Source organism: Hemicordylus capensis, chromosome 4, assembly GCF_027244095.1.
Source record: "Hemicordylus capensis ecotype Gifberg chromosome 4, rHemCap1.1.pri, whole genome shotgun sequence".
Classification (NCBI taxonomy): domain Eukaryota; kingdom Metazoa; phylum Chordata; class Lepidosauria; order Squamata; family Cordylidae; genus Hemicordylus; species Hemicordylus capensis.
Genome location: NC_069660.1, coordinates 110,846,632 through 110,866,461, shown reverse-complemented (window position 1 = coordinate 110,866,461; position 19,830 = coordinate 110,846,632). Strand labels below are relative to the sequence as shown.

At 42.2% G+C, this 19,830-nt stretch overlaps 1 protein-coding gene across 6 annotated transcripts in view; it reads left to right on the top strand.

Annotated features, from left to right (window-relative positions):
* Window positions 1-19,830, top strand: part of SLC44A5 (solute carrier family 44 member 5) — a 296,509-nt gene that overhangs the window by 167,126 nt on the left and 109,553 nt on the right. For 5 of the 6 annotated variants that reach the window (XM_053243954.1, XM_053243949.1, XM_053243950.1 and 2 more), the window contains exon 2: window positions 763-811. The exons of the other annotated variant lie outside the window; for it this stretch is intronic. In XM_053243954.1, the coding sequence (XP_053099929.1) occupies window positions 763-811 (49 nt within the window). The remainder of the gene's footprint in view (window positions 1-762; window positions 812-19,830) is intronic. 6 annotated transcript variants of the gene reach the window in all.

Genomic DNA, 19,830 nt, shown 5'->3' with positions numbered 1-19,830 from the left:
GGAGGTCTTCCTTTAATTCATAAAGTGTAACTAATAACTGATTCATATTAAAAATTAACTACACATTTTACTACCGATGCAAGGCATGTAGTTTATATTGCTCTTTAAGTCCATACTGCTTTTTAAAGTATAAACTTCTGTCCATGGTGGACAGAATGACTAGTACAGCAACTTTGATTCTGTGACAATATAGTGGTTTGAACATGGCCTTGAAATTACTTTCAGCCTTTGGGCTTATGAGCTAATCAGTGCTACAAACTGTGGACTATCATTATCTGCAATTAGTAGTTTAGCAAGATGAGATGTCTGTGTCTCCTGCAAGGAGAAAATATCTTGTCTAGATATTTTCTTTTCACTTCACTCTTTCACAAGACATGTGGCTTAATAAAACAAGGGTAGATCTAACTGTACTCCTGCCTGCAACCATGGAGAAGCCACTGCCAGTCTGTGTAGATAATAGTGAGCTAGATGGACCTATTGTCTGACTCAGTATATGGCAGTTTCCTATGTTCCTATGCACCAGTCTTAGCTATAATGGTGATTCTGACACAGCTTCATAATATTTCTTTTGTTTAAATTACATTGGTACCAGTAATGCAAGATACTCTGAGGGAGAAAAACTAAGCAACATATTAGTGATATTTTTCATGAGTTAATTTAAGACAAATTTGTTACAGATGATTCTTGAAGGTTTGTTTTTAATAACACACACACACACACACACATTTTATTTTCTGTGACATATTTTTATTTTAAATGCAGGTCAACCAAGGAAATTTGACCCAAAGTTCAGAGGACCTATTCACAACAGGTAAATACTTCAATTTAGTTTGTTAAATTATTGCATTTTTCTTGGTGAATAGCGGGGAAAGGATGCGCTTTAAGTGAAATACTGTATGAATTTTTATTTATTTGTAGACGTTTGTGTGATGAGATGGTGGGATTTTCTCTTTCAATTTATGACTCCTCTTGCCTCAGGAGTGCTGCCAGAAATTGCATTCTGCCACAAACAATGGAATCCCCATGGAGTGCCCAACTATGATATTTAGTAATTTTCATTGCATGGAATTTTGCCGTCATATAGTGATCATCTCTTTCCTTACCCCACATTCTGGTATATGTTGGTTGTAGCTGTACTCCACTTAGGAATAATTTTTATATGCTACAACTTAGGGGTGTGCCCGAACCAGCTCGTGCAGCTGCGGGCTAGGCAGGGATTAGTTCCTTGAAAAACCATGTAAGCCAGGTCCTTACCTGCTCCTCCACTGCCCTACTGCTTTTCCGGACATGGTGATCACTGTCCAAAAGTTCCCAAGTTCCCTCCCTGGCATCTCCAAGATATGGCTATCTCCTGCCTGCAACCTTGGAGAAGCTGCTGAAGTCTGTGTAGACATTACAATACTGAGCTAGATGGACCAGTGGTCTGACTCAATAGAAGGGACCTTCCTATGTTCCTATGGGAGTTGAAGTTTGACAACATCTGGAGAACCAAGATTGCCTCCCCCTGAACTAGAGGTTGGAGAACTGTGGTGGCAGTAGGGAGTGTCAGCGAGGGTGGAGAAATAGAAGTGAACTTAGTAGTGAGCTTACCCATCACCGGTACTCAATATGCTCTACATGGTTGTGTCTGCCAACCCAGGATCTCGTGGGGAGGCTGCCTACCCCGCTGCCAAGTTGTCCTCCATGCATGCATTTAGGCCAACTGAGCAGCAGAGGTGGGGCAGCCTCCCTGAAGGATGCTGGGACAGGCAATATTGCTGTGTAGAGCATACCAGATACTGGCAGTAGGTAAGTTTGCTTCCATTTTAAAGTTGTATTCCCCCACCCTCACCACCTCTCCCAAAGCGGCGCACTCCAGCCATTACTGTCTGATGCAATTGAAGTCACACCAGAACTAAGATCAAGGGTTAATTGCTAACAAATACTTACTTAGAATGTACACTAGAACATGAATCTGGCTCTATAAAAGAAAATACCATAGCAGGCAGGAATGCTAATTGGCTCCTCCTTTGAAGTTCCAATATGATGTAATAGCCATTAGAAGATAGCTTGAATGCCAGATTCCTGTCAGTGGAGTCAGGCTCAAATTGGCAAGCTAAATAAAAGGCTATACATAATTTTTAATAACTAAGAAACAAAATAATTGAGCTTTTTAAAATGAACTGATATTTTTATCCTTGGTGCTGCACTTGTAATTTTTGGCATGTTTATAATTCCAGTCCATGCAGTGGTTACATATAATGGATATCCCTACTTTGATTACCAAAGTAATCAGTTTTCATTTGACCAAAACATATGAATGCAGTATGATAGCCATATAAGATATTCTTGTGTCTAAAATATTCTACCATTACGACTGCTTTCTAAAGTGACTTTTTCACAAGAGACACTATGACTATAGTGTTAAGGTGCGCATCTTAAGGTGTGCATCTTAACTGCCACATTATATAAGCTGTAAAGACTTTGTACAGTCTGGTATATGATGATGGCTTTAGAAATGAGGCTCCATGCATGCACACTTTGCCTTGGTCTTTCAGTTAGACATTGGACTGGGGAGGAATGTATCCAGACAGCAAGGGCGTAACTATAATAGGGCAAGGGGAGACAGTTGTCTGGGGGCCCACTGCCTTGAGTGGGGAGGCCCAGAGGCAAGTCACATGACTGACTCCCTCAGCCGTGCACCCACCCTGGCTTCCTTCAGTTGTATTCATCCTCTAAAATTGATGTTAGTGTTAAGACCTGGAGCTACCAGAACAGCATGTCTTTCTCCAGTACCATTAAATGACTTGCATCATCCACAATTCCTAGAGATGACCCTGATAAATTTCTGACTGATGCACCTCCAGTCAAGGCAAAGTGTGGGTGCATGGAGCCTCATTTCTAAAACCATCATCATATACCAGACTGTACAGAGTCCTTACAGGTTATATGGCATGGAAGTTAAGATGGGCATCTTAACTTGCAATTTTCATTCTTTTAAGAGCACTAGTGATAATGTAAAGCATCTTAACTCTCATCTTAAACCAAAGGTTTTTGGATTACTGAATTCATTAATAGTGGAAATGTGATCATACCTCATGATTATTCAGGATTAAATAAGGACTCAACAAGAAGCAGGTAAATTTTGTTCACTTTAAATCTACACTTCATTTTCCCCCTTTTTCATAAATAAATAAATAAATAAAGACGGACGCACAATGATCACTAAAAACAACTACTTTAGACTACAGATTCTCTTCCCAGAAATTTCCCACAAATCTCAACAGTTCTCGTGCTTGATTTGATTTCCTTCAGGATGGTATTATCAGCAGCAGGGGCGTAGCAAGATTGGAGTGGGCCCAGAGACAAGATTTTCAAATCTTGTGCCCACCCCCGGAGTGGGCCCAAAGACAAGTGCCCCTCCCTCACTCAAGCTCAGCTCATGAAGTAAAGAAATCTTAAATGAGGCTGAATAGTGGTAACAGTTTTGTAAATTGTGGATGCTGCAAGTCATTTAATGGTACTAGAGAAAGACATGCTGTTCTAGTAGCTCCAGGTCTTAACACTCACATCAATTTCGGAGGATGAATACAACTGAAGGAAGCCAGGGTGGGTGCACGGCTGAGGGGTTCAGTCATGTGACTTGCTTCTGGGGGGCCCCCAAGGCAGTGGGCTCCCAGAGACCTGTCTCCCCTTGCCCTATTATAGTTACGCCCCTGATCAGCAGTGCTGTCTCCTGAAATAGTGTTCGGCCTTATGCCAATCTGACTGAAATGGTAGGCCTTAATCCTCTGAATTGTGCCTTTTTACCATATGTAGTGACCCCTTGAGAACAAACCTGCCCCCCACTTTGTGAAACCCCACACTTTTAAGCGATGGAAACCTCTATGAGCCCTTATATCTTCTTTTTCTCCTTCCTTCACCCAGGACACACAGGCCTTGAGCAGCAGCCCTCCTCCCCCCGCCCCGCATTCCAGGCCCTGTTTTGTGGCTACAGTGATGTGCAAACAGGTTCAAGGTTGAACTGGTTCGGTTTAACAGTTCAAGGTTGAATTGAATCACCCCCTGTTCAGTCTGACCCCCAAATGGCCACCTCACTGGAGGGAGAAAGGCTCGAATGGGCCAGTTTTGGAAGCGAGGGAGGCCGGACGAGGGGAGGAACTTCCGCAGACACACACACCCCGCCACCTTAATTTAATTAAATTTAAATTTAATTAAATTTAATTTAAAATATTTAAAGCTCATGAACACCCCCTGGACTGAACCAGGGGGTTGTTCGAGGGGGTGCTAGACCGAACTGACCCGTTCCAGTTCAGGTCTGGTTTAGACTTGGACCAGACCAGGCGGTTCTGTGCACACCCTTACAGTTGAGCCTTGAGTAGATAATATTAGCTCTTCTGGCCTTGGCTCTTCTTCCTCTTTTTATAAAGTTGTGGCATGTTTTAATGATGCTTATTAATGTCAGTCTCCTTTCCTTCTATCTAAAATAGTGGTTCCCAACCTGGGTTCCTCCAAAAGTTGCTGAACTACAACTCCCATCATTGCCAGCTACTGTTTATTGTGGCTGGATGGTAGTTCAGTACCATCTGGAGGAAGCCAGGTTGGGAACCACTGGTCAAAAAGTAGTATGTTTTAAAAGTTGTATATAAGTGGTGTAGCCTCTGAGCATAGAAAGAGTATATTTTTCCTCTTTAAGCCTCAGGCCTCCACTCAATGATTAATGACTGATAGGATAATGGCTTACGCAAAGTAGCCTCATTGAAATTAAAAGGACATTAGGCATTCCTTAACATGTGCTTTTAATTTCAGTAGGATAACTTTGAGTAATGGTCCTCATTATGTCAGTTGCTATCTCTTTCTTGCTGAATTCTCTACAAAGTAGGAGAGGAGGATTATTGTCATTTTTGCTTTAAATATTCTAATGGATCTTATGCCCTGTGAGATGGTGTGGCTAATGTCAGATTCTTTGAGAACAGTCTGTATGCTATGTGGGTTTCCACTCATATTTTTAAAAGGACCTTTCCATTATTCTCCCCTTCCCCAAGATGATTTTTCAGGGATTGTTTAACTGCTTCCTCATAATTTGGAAGCAGGTCCCTCTGAGTTTAATGCAATTTACTTCCTTCGAAGTGTGCATGTACTGTAAAATTGCAGGTTCAGTTATCAAAATGCTACTGGAAAAGGCACATGTATTCCAGCCCAACATCTTCTTTCTGAAAGCTACATAGAAGTGCAACAAGGAAATCCAGAAACCATTCCCACCCAGTGGGAATATTATTGTGATCACAATATTATTGTGATGTGGACTGCCCTTGAACATGATAACTAAATCACCTTTGAATATGGAGGCTTCATTTCTTAAGTATGTCCAAGTGAAGTTTCCATATTCACGGGAAGTTTAACTCTAATGTAGTTTAAAAGTAGTCTGCATCAGAATGATGTTTTTTTGGTGCTCGGTGGGAATGGATTCTGGTATTTCTTGACTGCTGGATCCATTACTGTTGATGGTCGATCTGAAAAGGCAGAAGCTATCCACCACTTCAATGTCCTCATTATCAATTCTGAGGCTGGTTGCTGTACCCAATATCATTAGATTATTTTTCTTTACATTTAGTCATAGTCCCATTTTTTTCCACTGTGCTTCTTGACTTTTATTTCTAGGGCTTACAGATCATCCACATTCTCAGCTATCAGAGCGGTGTCATCAGCATAGCACAGGTTATTGATGTTTCTTCCTCCATCTTTAAAACCATGCTCATCTTCTTCCAGTCCAGCTTCTCAGTATATATTAAGCATATAAGTTGAATAAAGAAGGAGAATGTATACAACCTTGTCTTACTCCTTTAACAATCTGGAACCAGTCTGTTTCACCATGTTCCATCTGGACTGTCGCTTCCTGTCCTGTTTATAGGTTTCTCATGAGAACAATAAGATGTTGTGGGACGTCCATTTTCCTAAGGATATTCCACAACTTGACATGGTAGAGGCAATCAAAGGCTTTTCTCTAGCCAATAAATCACATATTGACTTCTTTTTGGTATTTTTTGGCTTTCTCAATTATCCAGCATGCATTAGTAATACTGTCTCTTGTTCCTTGGCCTTTTCTGAAACCAGTTTGAACATCTGGCATTTCCCTTTCCATGTAGGGCTCTAATCTGCGTTGGATGATCCTGAGCATTATTTTGCTAGCATGTGAAATTAAGGATATTGTGTGATGGTTTGCGCAATCTGTTAAGTCTCCTTTCTTTGGTATGGGTATGTAGACTGACCTCTTCCAATCTGTTGGCCACTGTGGTGTTCCCTAGATTTGCTGGCATAGTTTGGTTAGAGCCTTGACTGATTCTTCTTCTCTTGCTCACCATATTTCTGTAGCTCTTCCATCAGTTCCTGTAGCCTTCCGACTTGGTAATGACCGGAGTGCTGATCTAACTTCATCTTCCCGTACTAGAGGTTCTTGCAAGTAGGGAATATCTTCTATAGTATCTTGGATGTTGACGTCCCTGCTGTACAGATTTTCAGTAAATTCCTTCTATCTTCTCTGTTTGATCTTCTCTGCATCAGTTACTATCTATCCTTTGGCATCTCTTACATATAAATTTGAGGTTGGAACCTCCTTCTGAGTTCAGAGATCTTTTGGAAAACTTGCCTTGTTTTTCCATGTCTATTTCCATCTTCAAGTTCTTTACAGATGTTATTGTAGTCCTTGTCTCTTCTAACAGCTTTCCGAAATTCCCTATTAAGTTCCTTCCTGAGGTCTTTATCTTTCTTGACTTTGGCTTCTCTCCTCTTCTTGGCAATTTCCACTGTCTGTTCTGACATCCATTTTGCTTTCTTCTGTTTCTTGGTCTTTGGCAGTCTTTTTTTCACATTCATCCTTAGCAACTTCTTTGATTTCATTCCACAGTTCCTGTGGGTCCTATCAATGAGGTTCAGAACTTCAAAGCATTCTCAAGATCATACTGTGGAAGCTGGATATCTCCCCCACCCCCAGCTTTAGCTTGACTTGGAACTTGCACATGAGCAGTTCATGATCTGTTCCACAATCGGCCCTCGGCCACGTCTTTGCGGTTATAACTGAGCACTTCCACCTCCTTGCACCAATAATGTCATCAGTTTGATTTCTATGTACTCCATTTTATTGATTGATTGAAAAATTAAAACATTTTTATACCGCCCAAAACCTACATCTCTGGGCAGTTTACAACAGAATAAAAACAAAGTAAAACATTTGTTAAGACAAAAATGGGTTGGGGGAAACACACACATTACAACTTTTAAAAATTTTTAAAATAATATTTTAAAACAGCATTAAAACCATTAAAACAGCATTAATTAAAAGCCTGGGTGAATATATGTGTGTTTAAAGACATTTAAAAAGCTGTCAGAGATGGGGAGGCTCTTATTTCACTAGGGAGCACATTCCAATGCCTCAGGGCAGCAGCGGAGAAGGCCCGTCCCTGAGTGGCCACCAGACAAGCCGGTGACAGCTGCAGAAGGACCTCTCCAGCAGATCTCAGTGGGTGGTGGGGTTCATATCGAAGAAGGCGTTCACTTAAATACCCAGGGCCCAAACTGTTTAGGGCTTTATAGGTTATAAACAGCACCTTGTATTTTGCCCTGAAACATATCGGCAGCCAGTGTAGCTCCTTCAATACAGGAGTTATATGGTCTCTCCGAGATGACCCAGAGACCAGCCTGGCTGACGCATTCTGGACCAGCTGTAGTTTCCAGACTATGTACAAGGGCAGCCCCACATAGAGCACATTACAGTAATCCAGTCTGGAGGTTACCAGCAGATGTACCACTGTTTTGAGGTCATTCACCTCAAGAAATGGATGCAGCTGGCGTATCAGCCAAAGCTGATAGAAGGCACTTCTGGCCTCCGCCTCAACCTGGGACACCAGAGAGAGGCTCGGATCCAGAAGCACACCTAGACTGCATACCTGTTCCTTCTGGGGAAGTGTGACCCCATCCAGAACAGGCAAATCAATATCATCTCTCGAGTTCTGACCCCGCACAATGAGTACCTCTGTCTTAGCCGGATTCAGTCTCAGTTTGTTATCCCTCATCCAGCCCATCACCGACTCCAGGCAGGCATTTAGGGAGGTTATGCCCTCTCCCGATGATGCTGACATGGAGAAATAGATTTGGGTGTCATCAGCATACTGATAGCACCCTGCACCAAATTTCCTGATGATCCCTCCCAGCGGTTTCATGTAGTTGTTAAACAATGTTGGAGACAGTATGGGGCCCTGGGGAACACCATACAAAAGTTCAGATTTTGAAGAACAATCTCCAAGGGACACCATCTGGAACCTGCCCAAGAGGTAGGAGCGGAACCACTGCAAAGCAGTGCCTCCAGCTCCCAACCCCCTCAGATGCACCAGAAGGATACTATGGTCTATAGTATTGAAAGTCGCCAATAGGTCCAGAAGGACCAACAGAGTCACACTTCCTCTGCCAATTGCCAATTGGAGATCATCCATCAGGCCCACCAAGGCAGTCTCCACCCCATAGCCAGCCCGAAAGCCAGTTTGAAATGGGTCTAGATAATCAGTTTCTTCCAAGACTGTCTGGAGCTGGGAGGCCACCACCCTCTCAATTACCATGCCCAGCCATGGAAGGTTGGAGACAGGCCTGTAGAAGTCCGAGGCATCCAGGGTAGGCTTCTTCAGAAGCGGTCTTATAATTGCCTCCTTAAGACAAGGAGACACCTTCCCTCAGAGACACATTTATAATCTCTACCAGGCCTTCTACAACAACCCCCTGCCAGATAATATAAGCCATGTCAGACAAAGGTAAAGAGAACAGGTGGTAGGCCACACCATTCCAATCAGCTTGTCCACGTCCTCAGGAGTCACATCTGGTGATGTCCATTTGTATAGGCGCCACTTTGGTCATTTAAAGAATGTGAGCAATGAAAGAGATAATTGGCTTGGCAGAAACTAATAAGTCATTCTCCTGCTTCATTTCTGTTTCCCCGCCATACAATATGACCATGTTTTCCCTCTTACCGTTTCCATCTTTGACATTCCAGTCTCCAACCACCACCAGCACATCTTGCTTCCATGTTCTGTCAATTTCAGACTGAACTTGATCATAAAACTCATCAACTTCTTCTTCTTCTTCTTCTTCTTCTTCTTCTTCTTCTGCATTGGGGCATAGACTTGAAAAACTGTCATGTTAAAGGGTTGTCCATGAAATCTAATTGATATTAGTTGGTCACTGACCTTATTGTACCCAGGTAATATCATTGCTATATCCTTCCTGACTATGAAAGCAACACCGTTCCTTCTTTGTTTTTCATTTCCTGAATAAAATGGTATGATTTTCAGTTGTCCAATTCCAGTCCATTTTAATTCGCTGATGCCCAAGATGTCAGTCTGTAGTCAATTCATTTCATCTTTCACTGTGTCGAGCTTTCCCATATTCATGCTTCTTATGTTCCACGTTCCCACTGTAATTCTGTCTTTGCAGCTTCGGATTTTCTTTTCCTGCATGGCAACATCAGCCACTAGACGTCCAAAAGGTTTTAGCCTAACCGTGTCATTAACACTATCAGTACTCTGAGAGATCCTCAGCTCCTCCTCAGTAGCATGTTGAGTACCATCCGACTTGAGGGGCCCATCATCTGGCACTACATCGACAATCATTCTATTTTGTCTATCCATGTGGTTTTCTTAGTGAAATTCAGGAGTGGTTTACCATTGCCTTCTCCTGTGCAGTATGAAATGATGCCTGTCAGTCACTAAAGTGACCGTCTTTCCTATATTGCTGCTGCACAATGTAGGTGCCTGCTTGCTTTAGCTGGGCAGCTGGGATGACCTTCACACCTTCGGTGACCCTACTGAATTACCATTGTACTTCACTCATCCCTCCCAAGAACATCCCTCTGCCACGGTGAGGCAGCATAGCAGGACTTGGCGAGTGGGGGGGAGTGCTCATAGACTCTCCTTAACAGTCACTTGTGTTCAGAACCAGGAAGTCAATCACTAGAAATTGCCAGGACTTGCCCTTCATCATCAATAATGATGATTTTTGTTAATGATAGTTTTCTAAACTGTTTTAGAAATAGTATATTTATTTGTTTTCTACTGTGGAGTAAGTCATGGCTCCAAAGAAGAGGCTGGAAGAGTTTTCTGTGAGAGAAAAAAATGCTGTCCCTCATTAATAATGCACATCTTTAAGATAATGTTTACCAGGAAAATAGATGTCCACTAATGATTCAATTAAAAAAATTATATTTTAAGGAATATTTTGGATTTAAATGGCCATTTTTCATGTTATCTATCTCTTAGTAAAATGATCGCTTTCTTTTAACTATAGTAATATAAAATGTGCCTGAAGTGTTGAAAAGCTTTGGTTGGAAAGCCAGAAAAAGAAGTGTTACAAGTTCTGGACGTTATCCTAAAGTCTTGACTTGAGGCAAAAATTCCTGTTCAATGTAATGAGAGATGCTTGGTATCTTTCAGAACCTACACACTGTGTAGAAGTTTATTGGCAGTATAACAAAGTCATCTTCTGATTTTAGCCTCCTGCTTTACACTATGACACCCTAATACAAATATATAGTTACTATGACAATAGCTGCAGATACTGCAGATATTTGTATTGTGCTGTCTGTACAAGCACAGCGTTCCTTGAAGTTGCTACTACACAACTATTGCATCATATAAGTTTAGTGTATTGTTATAATGCTCTGGGGGAAATGAAATGTGGGAAGCTGACATTTCTCCCCATAATGACTGTAAGCTCCCCACCCTCTCTCCCCTCTCCAGTTACAGTAATCACATAATTCAGAGCTTCCTTTTTTCTTTGCTGCTCTTATTGATAAACATGGAACATTTGTCCTTGCCCTCATTGTTGGATCTGATTATACTGTATGACAGCAGTGCTCCATGTTAAATAATACATCACTATTATTCCAGACACTGAACCATCTTTTTAGCATTCTAATTGCAAAAAAGGTGGTTGTGTTCAGTGTTTACATGTGTATTTTTAGTTGCTGTGTTTCTCACCTCAACCCATTTGCAGTAAATCTTGATATTTTGATGTAACAAAAGTTTTTAAAAAATGCTTCTTATGACCCTGAGCTTATCTTTGAAGAAGTACGCTCACAACTACTACTTCAAGGGGGTAGGGAAGAAATATTTTCTATTAGCTTACACCTGTTCCTATTGGACAAAGCAAAATAAAGCATCTTCAGATACCTAGGCAGACACCTATACTTAATTATTAGGAGGACAGTTTTGACCATCTTACTGGCTACATATAATGGGAGAGTGGAATTGTAGTTGCCCACCGTAAGCACTTGCGTCCTGCCCCGGGCCTACTGAATGTCTTGCTTGCATAGTGCCTGTGTGTGAAAAATACAATACATTATGGTTTGAATGCCATATAACCTTTGCAAATCAGAGACCCATGAATGCCAAGCCGTTCCAGAGGCAAGACATGCATTTGCAGTGGGTGGGTCAAGTGCATTCTTGCTTCCCCACTATGAATAGCTAGTAAGTTTGTCAGAATGAGCCCAGAGTAATCTCTTGATTAAAGCTGATAGAAAGCTGTTGTCCTATGCTCATTCCTTATTAGTCTCACATACTGCACAGAAATCTATAGATCCAATGGAGAGGCTCATGCGCTGCTTCCAAGCCACTCTGCAACCTGTCTGTACTGTTTGTGAAGGCAAGGCTGCTCCATTCCTAATAATGAGTGTGTCATTGCAGTTGTGATCCTACTCCCATCATTTCCAAAGGGAGTAGCATCACAGTACTCACACCTCTCCCTTGGACCTATTGGATCTCTGAATAATATGTGGGCCATTATCTTTAGATTTCAACACAAATAGGAACATAGGAGGCTGCCATATACTGAGTCAGACCATTGGTCCATCTAGCTCAGTATTGTCTACACAGACTGGCAGCAGCTTCTCCAAGGTTGCAGGCAGGAGTCTCTCTCAACCCTATCTTGGAGATGCCAGGGAGGGAACTTGGAACCTTCTGCTCTTCCCAGAGCGGCTCCATCCCCTGAGGGGAATATCTTGCAGTGCTCACACATAAAGTCTTCCATTCATATGCAACCAGGGCAGACCCTGCTTAGCTTAGGGGACACGTCATGCTTGCTGCCACAAGACCAGCTCTCTTCTCCTAGACCAGCTCTTCTCTCCTTAACAGTCTATAATAATATTGAACTAGTCTGTAATTGAATTATTATATCATCTTGGCCATTATTATTAACATTTCTATCAATTCCTTTTGTCCAAGGAGCTCAACCACTAGCATAAGGAATTATCCCACCCTCTTTATCCTCACAACAACTCTGTGAGGCTGGTTAGGCTGAGAGATGGTGATTGTCCCAAGAACACCTACTAGGCTTCATGAAACTAAAAACTTCATGTTTCTAGTACAACACACTAACCACAACACCATGTGTTCCTTTAAAAATATTTTTTCAATGCAATTGTAATTATGTTTTCAAGATAGCCCAAAAGAAAGTAAACCTATTTTAAATAAATAGCAACAGGGATGGAGTTGCCAGTGTTCCAATGTGTTCAAAGAACATGGGCCGGTAGCGGGGTGGGATCACCAAGGGCCCCTCAGTGGTCTCCATACCCTCCCCCACTCTGCTCCCACTTGCCACTGTAGCATTTGCTGCCCCTCACCACTCGTCTCTGCTGACTGTCGCCCTTATTGCTGCCCGCTGCCGCTGATATTGACTGCTGGAAAGGGGGGCTCCCTGCTTCTCAGTGGTGGATATCATCACCGTTGCTTCTGCAGGCTGCCGATCCGTACTGCTGAGTAGCAGAGAGACACTAATTCAGTTCTTCTCTGGAGAGAGGAACAGATTGGGGCCTCTTTAGCCGAGCCAGATGGGAATAGAGCACATGTGTGCTATTCATTTCCATCCTGCTCAAGGGCTACTGGGAAGCAGACCCCAACTGGAACGGAATGGGGGCCTCCCCGCTTCTCAGCAGTAGAGATCAGTGGTGGCAGCCTGCAGGAGCAGCAACCATGGTGTCACCATCAGGAAGGAGAGAAAGTGCACATTACCGGTGAGGATAGGGCTGCATGCCACTAGGGTGGGGAGCTACTGGGAAGCCCGAACACAGGCCCACTCTGCCCAAGCTATACCAGAGTGCAGTTCATAGATTGCATTCTCCAAGTTTAAACTCCGGTTGTGGTTTGCAGGAATGGTTCAGATTTGACATCATGAGGGTTGGTTACAATTGCTGTGTTTCAGTGATGTCATGCAAAGCATAATCTTTAAGGATGATTGTACAGTTTGGGTTCAAAAAGTCATGCTAAGCATTCTTATTGGTTAGGAATTCAACCCCAGTAGCAAATGATGATGTCTGTTGGGGAATGGCTGCTTTTGGGCAGTGTAGTCCTGTGACATAGGTGGTTGCCAGTCAGAAATTCTGGAGGGGCTAGTCTCTCTCATACGCAAATGCCTCCATTAAGCAAGGCTCTCAGAATTGGATCCATGGGAACAGAAACCATCTGGAACCAAAAATTGCTTTGATGGCATCAACTCTTTCCTCTGTCTGCTGAAGCCCAGTCTATTGATACTATAGATCTTATAATCTGTCATTCTCCCCCCCCACCACCACATTAAGGCAGCACCAGAGACTGAAGCCAGCACTAGTTAGCAATGCCCATCATTATGACAGGTCGTACATGTATGTGAAAGGAGGGTTTGCATATTGCAAGGATCTCTAGGACACAGAAGTACATTTCTTTGTGTTCTCCACCCTCACAGAGCAGATTTTGCCCTCAACTCAGTAATGGTCCCAACTGCATTGCCTTATTTTCTCCCATAAACATTAAGTGCCAATAATTCATGTAGATGATAGAAATTAAAGGGATCATTTGGATGTCTTCAGGTGGGACTAGGAAGCAAGTGTACAGTGGTAGACTGTAGGTATTGGTCAGTGTGTGAGCCCTGGTTAATGTCTGACAGTGCTGACCATAGAATTTGTGTTATGACTCAGTGCATTAAATTATCAGTGCCATGGAAAACACATCTGCTACCACTTTCAGTGGGATTGGCAGATTGTAAGAAAACAAACTGCCAAATAAGGCTTATCAGAATAGCTCACACTTTTGAATACAAATGCAAATATGTTGTAAATGTACTTTACTTCTGCTGTTTTCCAGGAAAAAGGGGGGAATGAGACTACCATCAATTATTTATCAGTTTTCCTTTTCTCCCTACAGAAAAATGGCAAAGATAAAAACGGTAGTACTGTGATGCTGAAAGCAGCGCTTAAACATAATAATGTTGTTTTCTACCCACCAGTGTTCTTAGTTGCCTACTATTATTATAGTTGGTATTTTGATGTCTGTTTAGTTTGGGGTTGATGTTTAACTTAATGGTGAAATGTAGATTAATAAGAAAAACTATATTTATGTAGCTTTTCTCTTCCCTCTGCAACTACACAAATGCTTTTCTAAAATCTATATATTTAATTCTCTTAGCCGGCATGAATGTCTTCCTGGATTTGGCAGTGGAACTCTCATGAGAGTTGCTCGCATTGGGCGAGAGTTGGGGGGGGCAGAATGGCGGCAGATGGTGGCAGTGGGCTGCAAAACAGCCTGAGGAAGCAGCCTCGGTTGGACGGTGGGGGGACCGTCCCGGAGGAGGAGGCGGCGGCGGCGGTGGCAAAGCCCGGCCTGTTCACGGGAGGCGGCGGTGGCGGGACGGCAGGCTGGCCATCCTGGGTAAGGGGGAGGCGGTGGCGGCGGCAAAGTCCGGCCTGTCTGCCGGGGGCGGGAGGCAGTGGGGACGGCAGGTCTGGCCGTCCCAGGTAAGGGGGAGGCGGCAGCAAAGCCTGTCCTGTCCGCTGGGGCACGGAGGCAGCGGCGGGACGGCATGGCCAGGCCATCCCGGGTAAGGGAGAGGTGGTAGCGCCGGCAAAGAAACCCCAGGAAGCAGCGGAGAGACTGGAAAGGGATGAGTGAGTGGGAAAGAGAGAGTCGGGCAGGACGGAGGGAAGAGCCGGCCCCAAATAGCACACAGATGCTCTGTGTGGGTCAGCTAGTAATTGTTTAATATAGATGTTTGGTAGTAGCCAGGAAGATGTGACTGGGTTTTTTGTGTTTTTTTTAAATAGTGTAGTTCCTGAACTTTAGAAAAATCAAATGTGAAGCAACAGATCTGTGAAATATGGCAGTTTCCAAGCAAGCATTTGAGTCAGGATTGAGGATCAGAGGAGATTCAGGAACCAAGATCCATAAATTGTGCCAGGCAATCAGAGCTGAAGAACGCAATGAAACACACCAAATCAGGGAGACTGTGATTGATAAGGCAAAGTCCCAGCCCAAACAGCAAGCCTTATAGCCTTTTTTGACTGGGGAAGGTGGGAGAGGGCAAGGAGCATTCCAGATGGGCGGAGCAACTCCAGAGCATAACACTTTATTGCCCAGGAAGAAGCTCACTCTAACCTGCAATTCGGGTTAGTGTCAAGTGTCTCTGGATGGGCCTCAGTAGGTCATGACAAGCTTATTTAAATGCTTATGTAATCAATATTTAATAAAATGGGGGGTAGGGAGCTTTGTTACTAGTCAATAGAATGTTCACTTGTTATCCCATTGTGTTAATTATACAGTTTTCCTAACAGAAGTTCTAAAAGCCTCTGGTAACTGACCTCATGAGTTTCCACACAGCACATAAAACTGCTTCAGAAATTATTTTCTTAAATGTATATTTAAGAAGTTTAAATGGATACCTAAAAAGTGCAAATGAAACTAAAACTCATTTTGAAATATGGCTGTTATATACACGTCTCAGGGAACCAGACTGGCTGCAGCTTCCTGGCATATGAACACATAGTGACAGACTAGGATTTGCCCTTTGTACTGTGTGCAGAATTGACACATATTTACTAGCTGATGAAATACATAATTCTGCATGTTTATATATGTTTACAGTTGCCTCTTCAGGTTGGAAAGTTGATTAAAAATATTTTAAAGGCCATGGTGGTATAGTTCCTAAGTATATTTGTAGTATTTGTTGAGTATGTTTGTATCCAGTATTTGATAGATAAGATGCTGTAACTGTTGCAGAATGTGAGCTGTCTGCGTGGTTTTGAGAACACCAGAGACAGGTTTAAGATAACTTTACTTGACAAACAAAAAAGGCACTTAGTGATCAGTACAGGACTTGCTGACTCACACAGGAGCAGGAAGGAGAATAGAAATTCCTAGCGAGCCCAACCAGTTCTGAGGAAGCTACAGTGCCCCCTCTGGCTTCATAGCAGATTACAAGCAAACTATACACAGTATGTTAGGCTGCAGCTGTTGCATATCCCAACAGTTACACCATTGTGTATACAGAGCTGTGGAGAAAAGATGTTGATCCATTTCTAATTCCAGCATGAGATTATACTATTTATACATATATGTAAATATACACATACACAAATATACATTATCTATCTGTCTTCATGACTTAAGAATAAAATAAAGTAAACAAGGGGAGTTTATTTTCCATCCAGATTTGAAGTTGTAGAATAGCACAGATTTTCTGCTGTTAGTACTTCATTTTAATACTGCCATTTCTGGGTACCACTGCACGAGTAATATGAGGACAAATTGTTCACCATATACAAGTCTGCATTTGGAATGCAAATGAAGGAACATGTAAACTAGAGCTGTCAAGTAATTAAAAGCTGTTGCTTGATTAGCTGTCTTGCTTTTAATCAGTTAGCTAGACAAATTAATACAAGTGATATTATTTCAGAAAATATCTACTTTGATTATATAAAGTAGATAATTTAACATGTGGAAGATCATAGTAGATATATCCCGGATCAGGTTTAGGATCACCACTATTCCAGAGAGGAATAAATATCCAAAGAATAACATTTGAGAGGAATAAGCATACCCATTATATGATACTTATTTAAATTATTAAATATTATTTAAATTATACATTTAAATTATTATTTAAATTATACATTTAAATTATTATTTAAATGTACGCAAATTTAGAATTGTCTATTGTTTAGAAAAACCATGTAGAAAGTAGTCTTGTGATTACCCTAATAAAGTGATGCACTTAATTTAGAACAGTTAAATCAGCTTGTATAGTATGGGCCAAAGTAGTCAGTGCACTTTAAAGTACATTGATTGCATTGGAGTTAAGCATGTGCATAATCTTTCATGGTTCTTCCCTTGGTTATTTCATGGTTTTTCCTCTGTCCCTCAGTCTTGCTGGCACTCCCAAGTAACCTCAGAACATATACAGTCTCTGTATTCCCTCTTTCAGAAGCCTCAGCCACTCTCTGGAGCCATAGGACTACCATGATAATCTGTGCCCTTTTCCATTGTTGGCCACTCATCACTGGCTATTCCCCTATTAAACTCAAGTCTATTTATTGTAATATAGCAACTTACCATTATACAGAATCCCCCACAAAATGAGAAAAACCTTTACATATTGACCATTAAGAAGTATTACAAGTTATTACAGAAACCATTACACCAGGGAAATACCAAAATCTCTGTGTTGGTCCACAATTATCCAGTGTTTTCTTTAGCCTTATAACTTTCTTTAGCCTTAAAACCCCTATTAAATACTGACCCCCATTCAGAGGCGCTCTTACCCCTGGATTTGCGGGCCAAAGTCCAGGGCCTCCACAGCCCCTGCCCCCCCCCTTTAGTCTGTCCCGGCTGGAACAGCCGAGCACGATGATGCTTACTTTGCAGGGCAGTGGGGTTTCCAAAGGCCTTTAGGTCCAGGCTCAAAAATTACCTAGGTGTACCTATGCTCCCAGGTAACACATTCTCCGTAGTGGGCACCCACAATCGGGCAGATCTTGCTATGCCTGTGGGGGCTGTAAAGCATGCCAACTCCCTAAAAGCAGAGTCTGTGTGAGGCCAGCCTGCTTTGTGGCTGGCATTAATGACCAATGTCATCAGCCAGACCCATGACAGGCAGTGAGTTTGCAGTTATGGGCACGTTTGGCTAAGCTCTGGGGCAAGTTCTCCTGTATCCTTGCCATTGCCCGACATCCCCCAAAACAGTCCTTGGCAAGCTTTCAGCATCTTTGTGCTAATGTATCAAACAGGTTGTAAGCCTTAAAGCCTGACTGAGCATCGTTGTTTCCAGCTTATTTACTCTAGCTGCCAGAGTTTTGAGGGGCACTTGCCATGGCATGTGTGGCAGCTGGCTTTGTGGCATTCTGCCTAAACTCAGTCTGCACAAAAGCTGCAAAGAAATAACACAGAAAGAAGTAAGGCAGACTGGAGCAAGTCTGCCAAACACTCCTCCTAGCACCCATAGCAATGTTGCCAGCATGTACCAATAACATGCAGCCCCTATGTGGTCTATGCATGGAATATGTCCATTCACATCATGGTGATAGGAAGACATTTAATAACCTCATCCACACCTGCCACATCAACACAACACCATTGTACAAGCTGCAAGAAGCAAGAAACAACAGAGATGGCAGGGACACTAATGAAGAGGTGTTTGAATATACTTATACCTCTCACATGCACACACATATGCCTCTCAGATGCACACACATTCACTGCTAATAACTACAGTTTTGAGTGCACAAGAGAGAGGGAAGGAAAGTGGCCTTCTTATATAGAGGAATATACAACAAATACACATACCTCACAGGGTAAGGGTTCAAATTCTCCAGGTAAGAAGTACTCAACTGAGGGAAAGGACTTCTTTGCCATGAATGAACTAGGAATATCAATGAGATACTCCACAGCTGGACACCACAGCTGCTCTTTTAGTAATGCTTAGGTTACTTCAGTTATTTCATTGTAATTTATGTATTTATTACATTTTTATACTGCCTCATCCAAAAGTGCACAACAAGTAAAAAACAAAAAGAAACACCAATTAAAACAAACTGTGTAAAACAATATAGAAACAAATTTAAAACAGTTCAGAGCTATTTAAAACCAATTAAAATTTGTTTTTTTAAAAAGAACAATTAAAAACCACTGTATAGAGTTATACAGTGATCTGCAGAGTTATACAGGTTACTGACCCTGAACCCTAGCAGCAGAGGCCCCTGAGCTTCTTCCTGTTTAGACGCCAATCCTGAGGCCAGTTTGGATGAGATTGAACAGGGGTTGAGGAAGGGATGCCTATCTGTCAGTCCTGCCTGTCTGCTAGCAAGGGATCCATACCTGCTAGTATCAAAGAAACCGCTGTGGAAAAGTGAACATTCTTTTTGAACAGCATCAGAGATGGAGTGGGCTCTGAGAGCAAAACACATGAATGGGTTTGGTAGCCTTGTGGTTCTAGTAGGCATTGTGAGACAGACAGCAGAGGATCAGGGACAGTGTTTTCTGTGGTTTCATCCTAATGCTTGGTGCACCTACTACACCATATGCCTGTCAGGAATTTTGCAAAGGCACAGGAGCCAGTCTGAAATATGTAGTTTGGCAACCCACAGAATAACAGCTAGAAGCACAGGTATCACTGCTGCTAGTCACATGCTCTTGTGGTCTGCATAGCACTGTGAAGTGCTATGTGAAGATCATGTGTGTGATCATGTGAAGATCACTTGTTGGAGAGCTTCACACATTTTGGTCCTTTTTATAATCTCCTTTTGGGAGAATTCATTCTTTTAAAAATTATTATTAAATCTTAGAAATCAAAATTTCTGGCTGAGTCTATCCATATTATATATAAACAAAGAGGGAAGGAATGGAGTAGGAATCCTAAGCAATATACATGGTTCTGAAAGCAAATCTAACTTACTATGGCAGTGCAAGCTTTTTTGAGCTAATCCCGCAGCCTCCACCAAAAATACCTTAGGATATTAAAGCATCATTGGTTATTTTGTCTTCTAGTATGATTTTAATTCTTCTTTCTTCCATA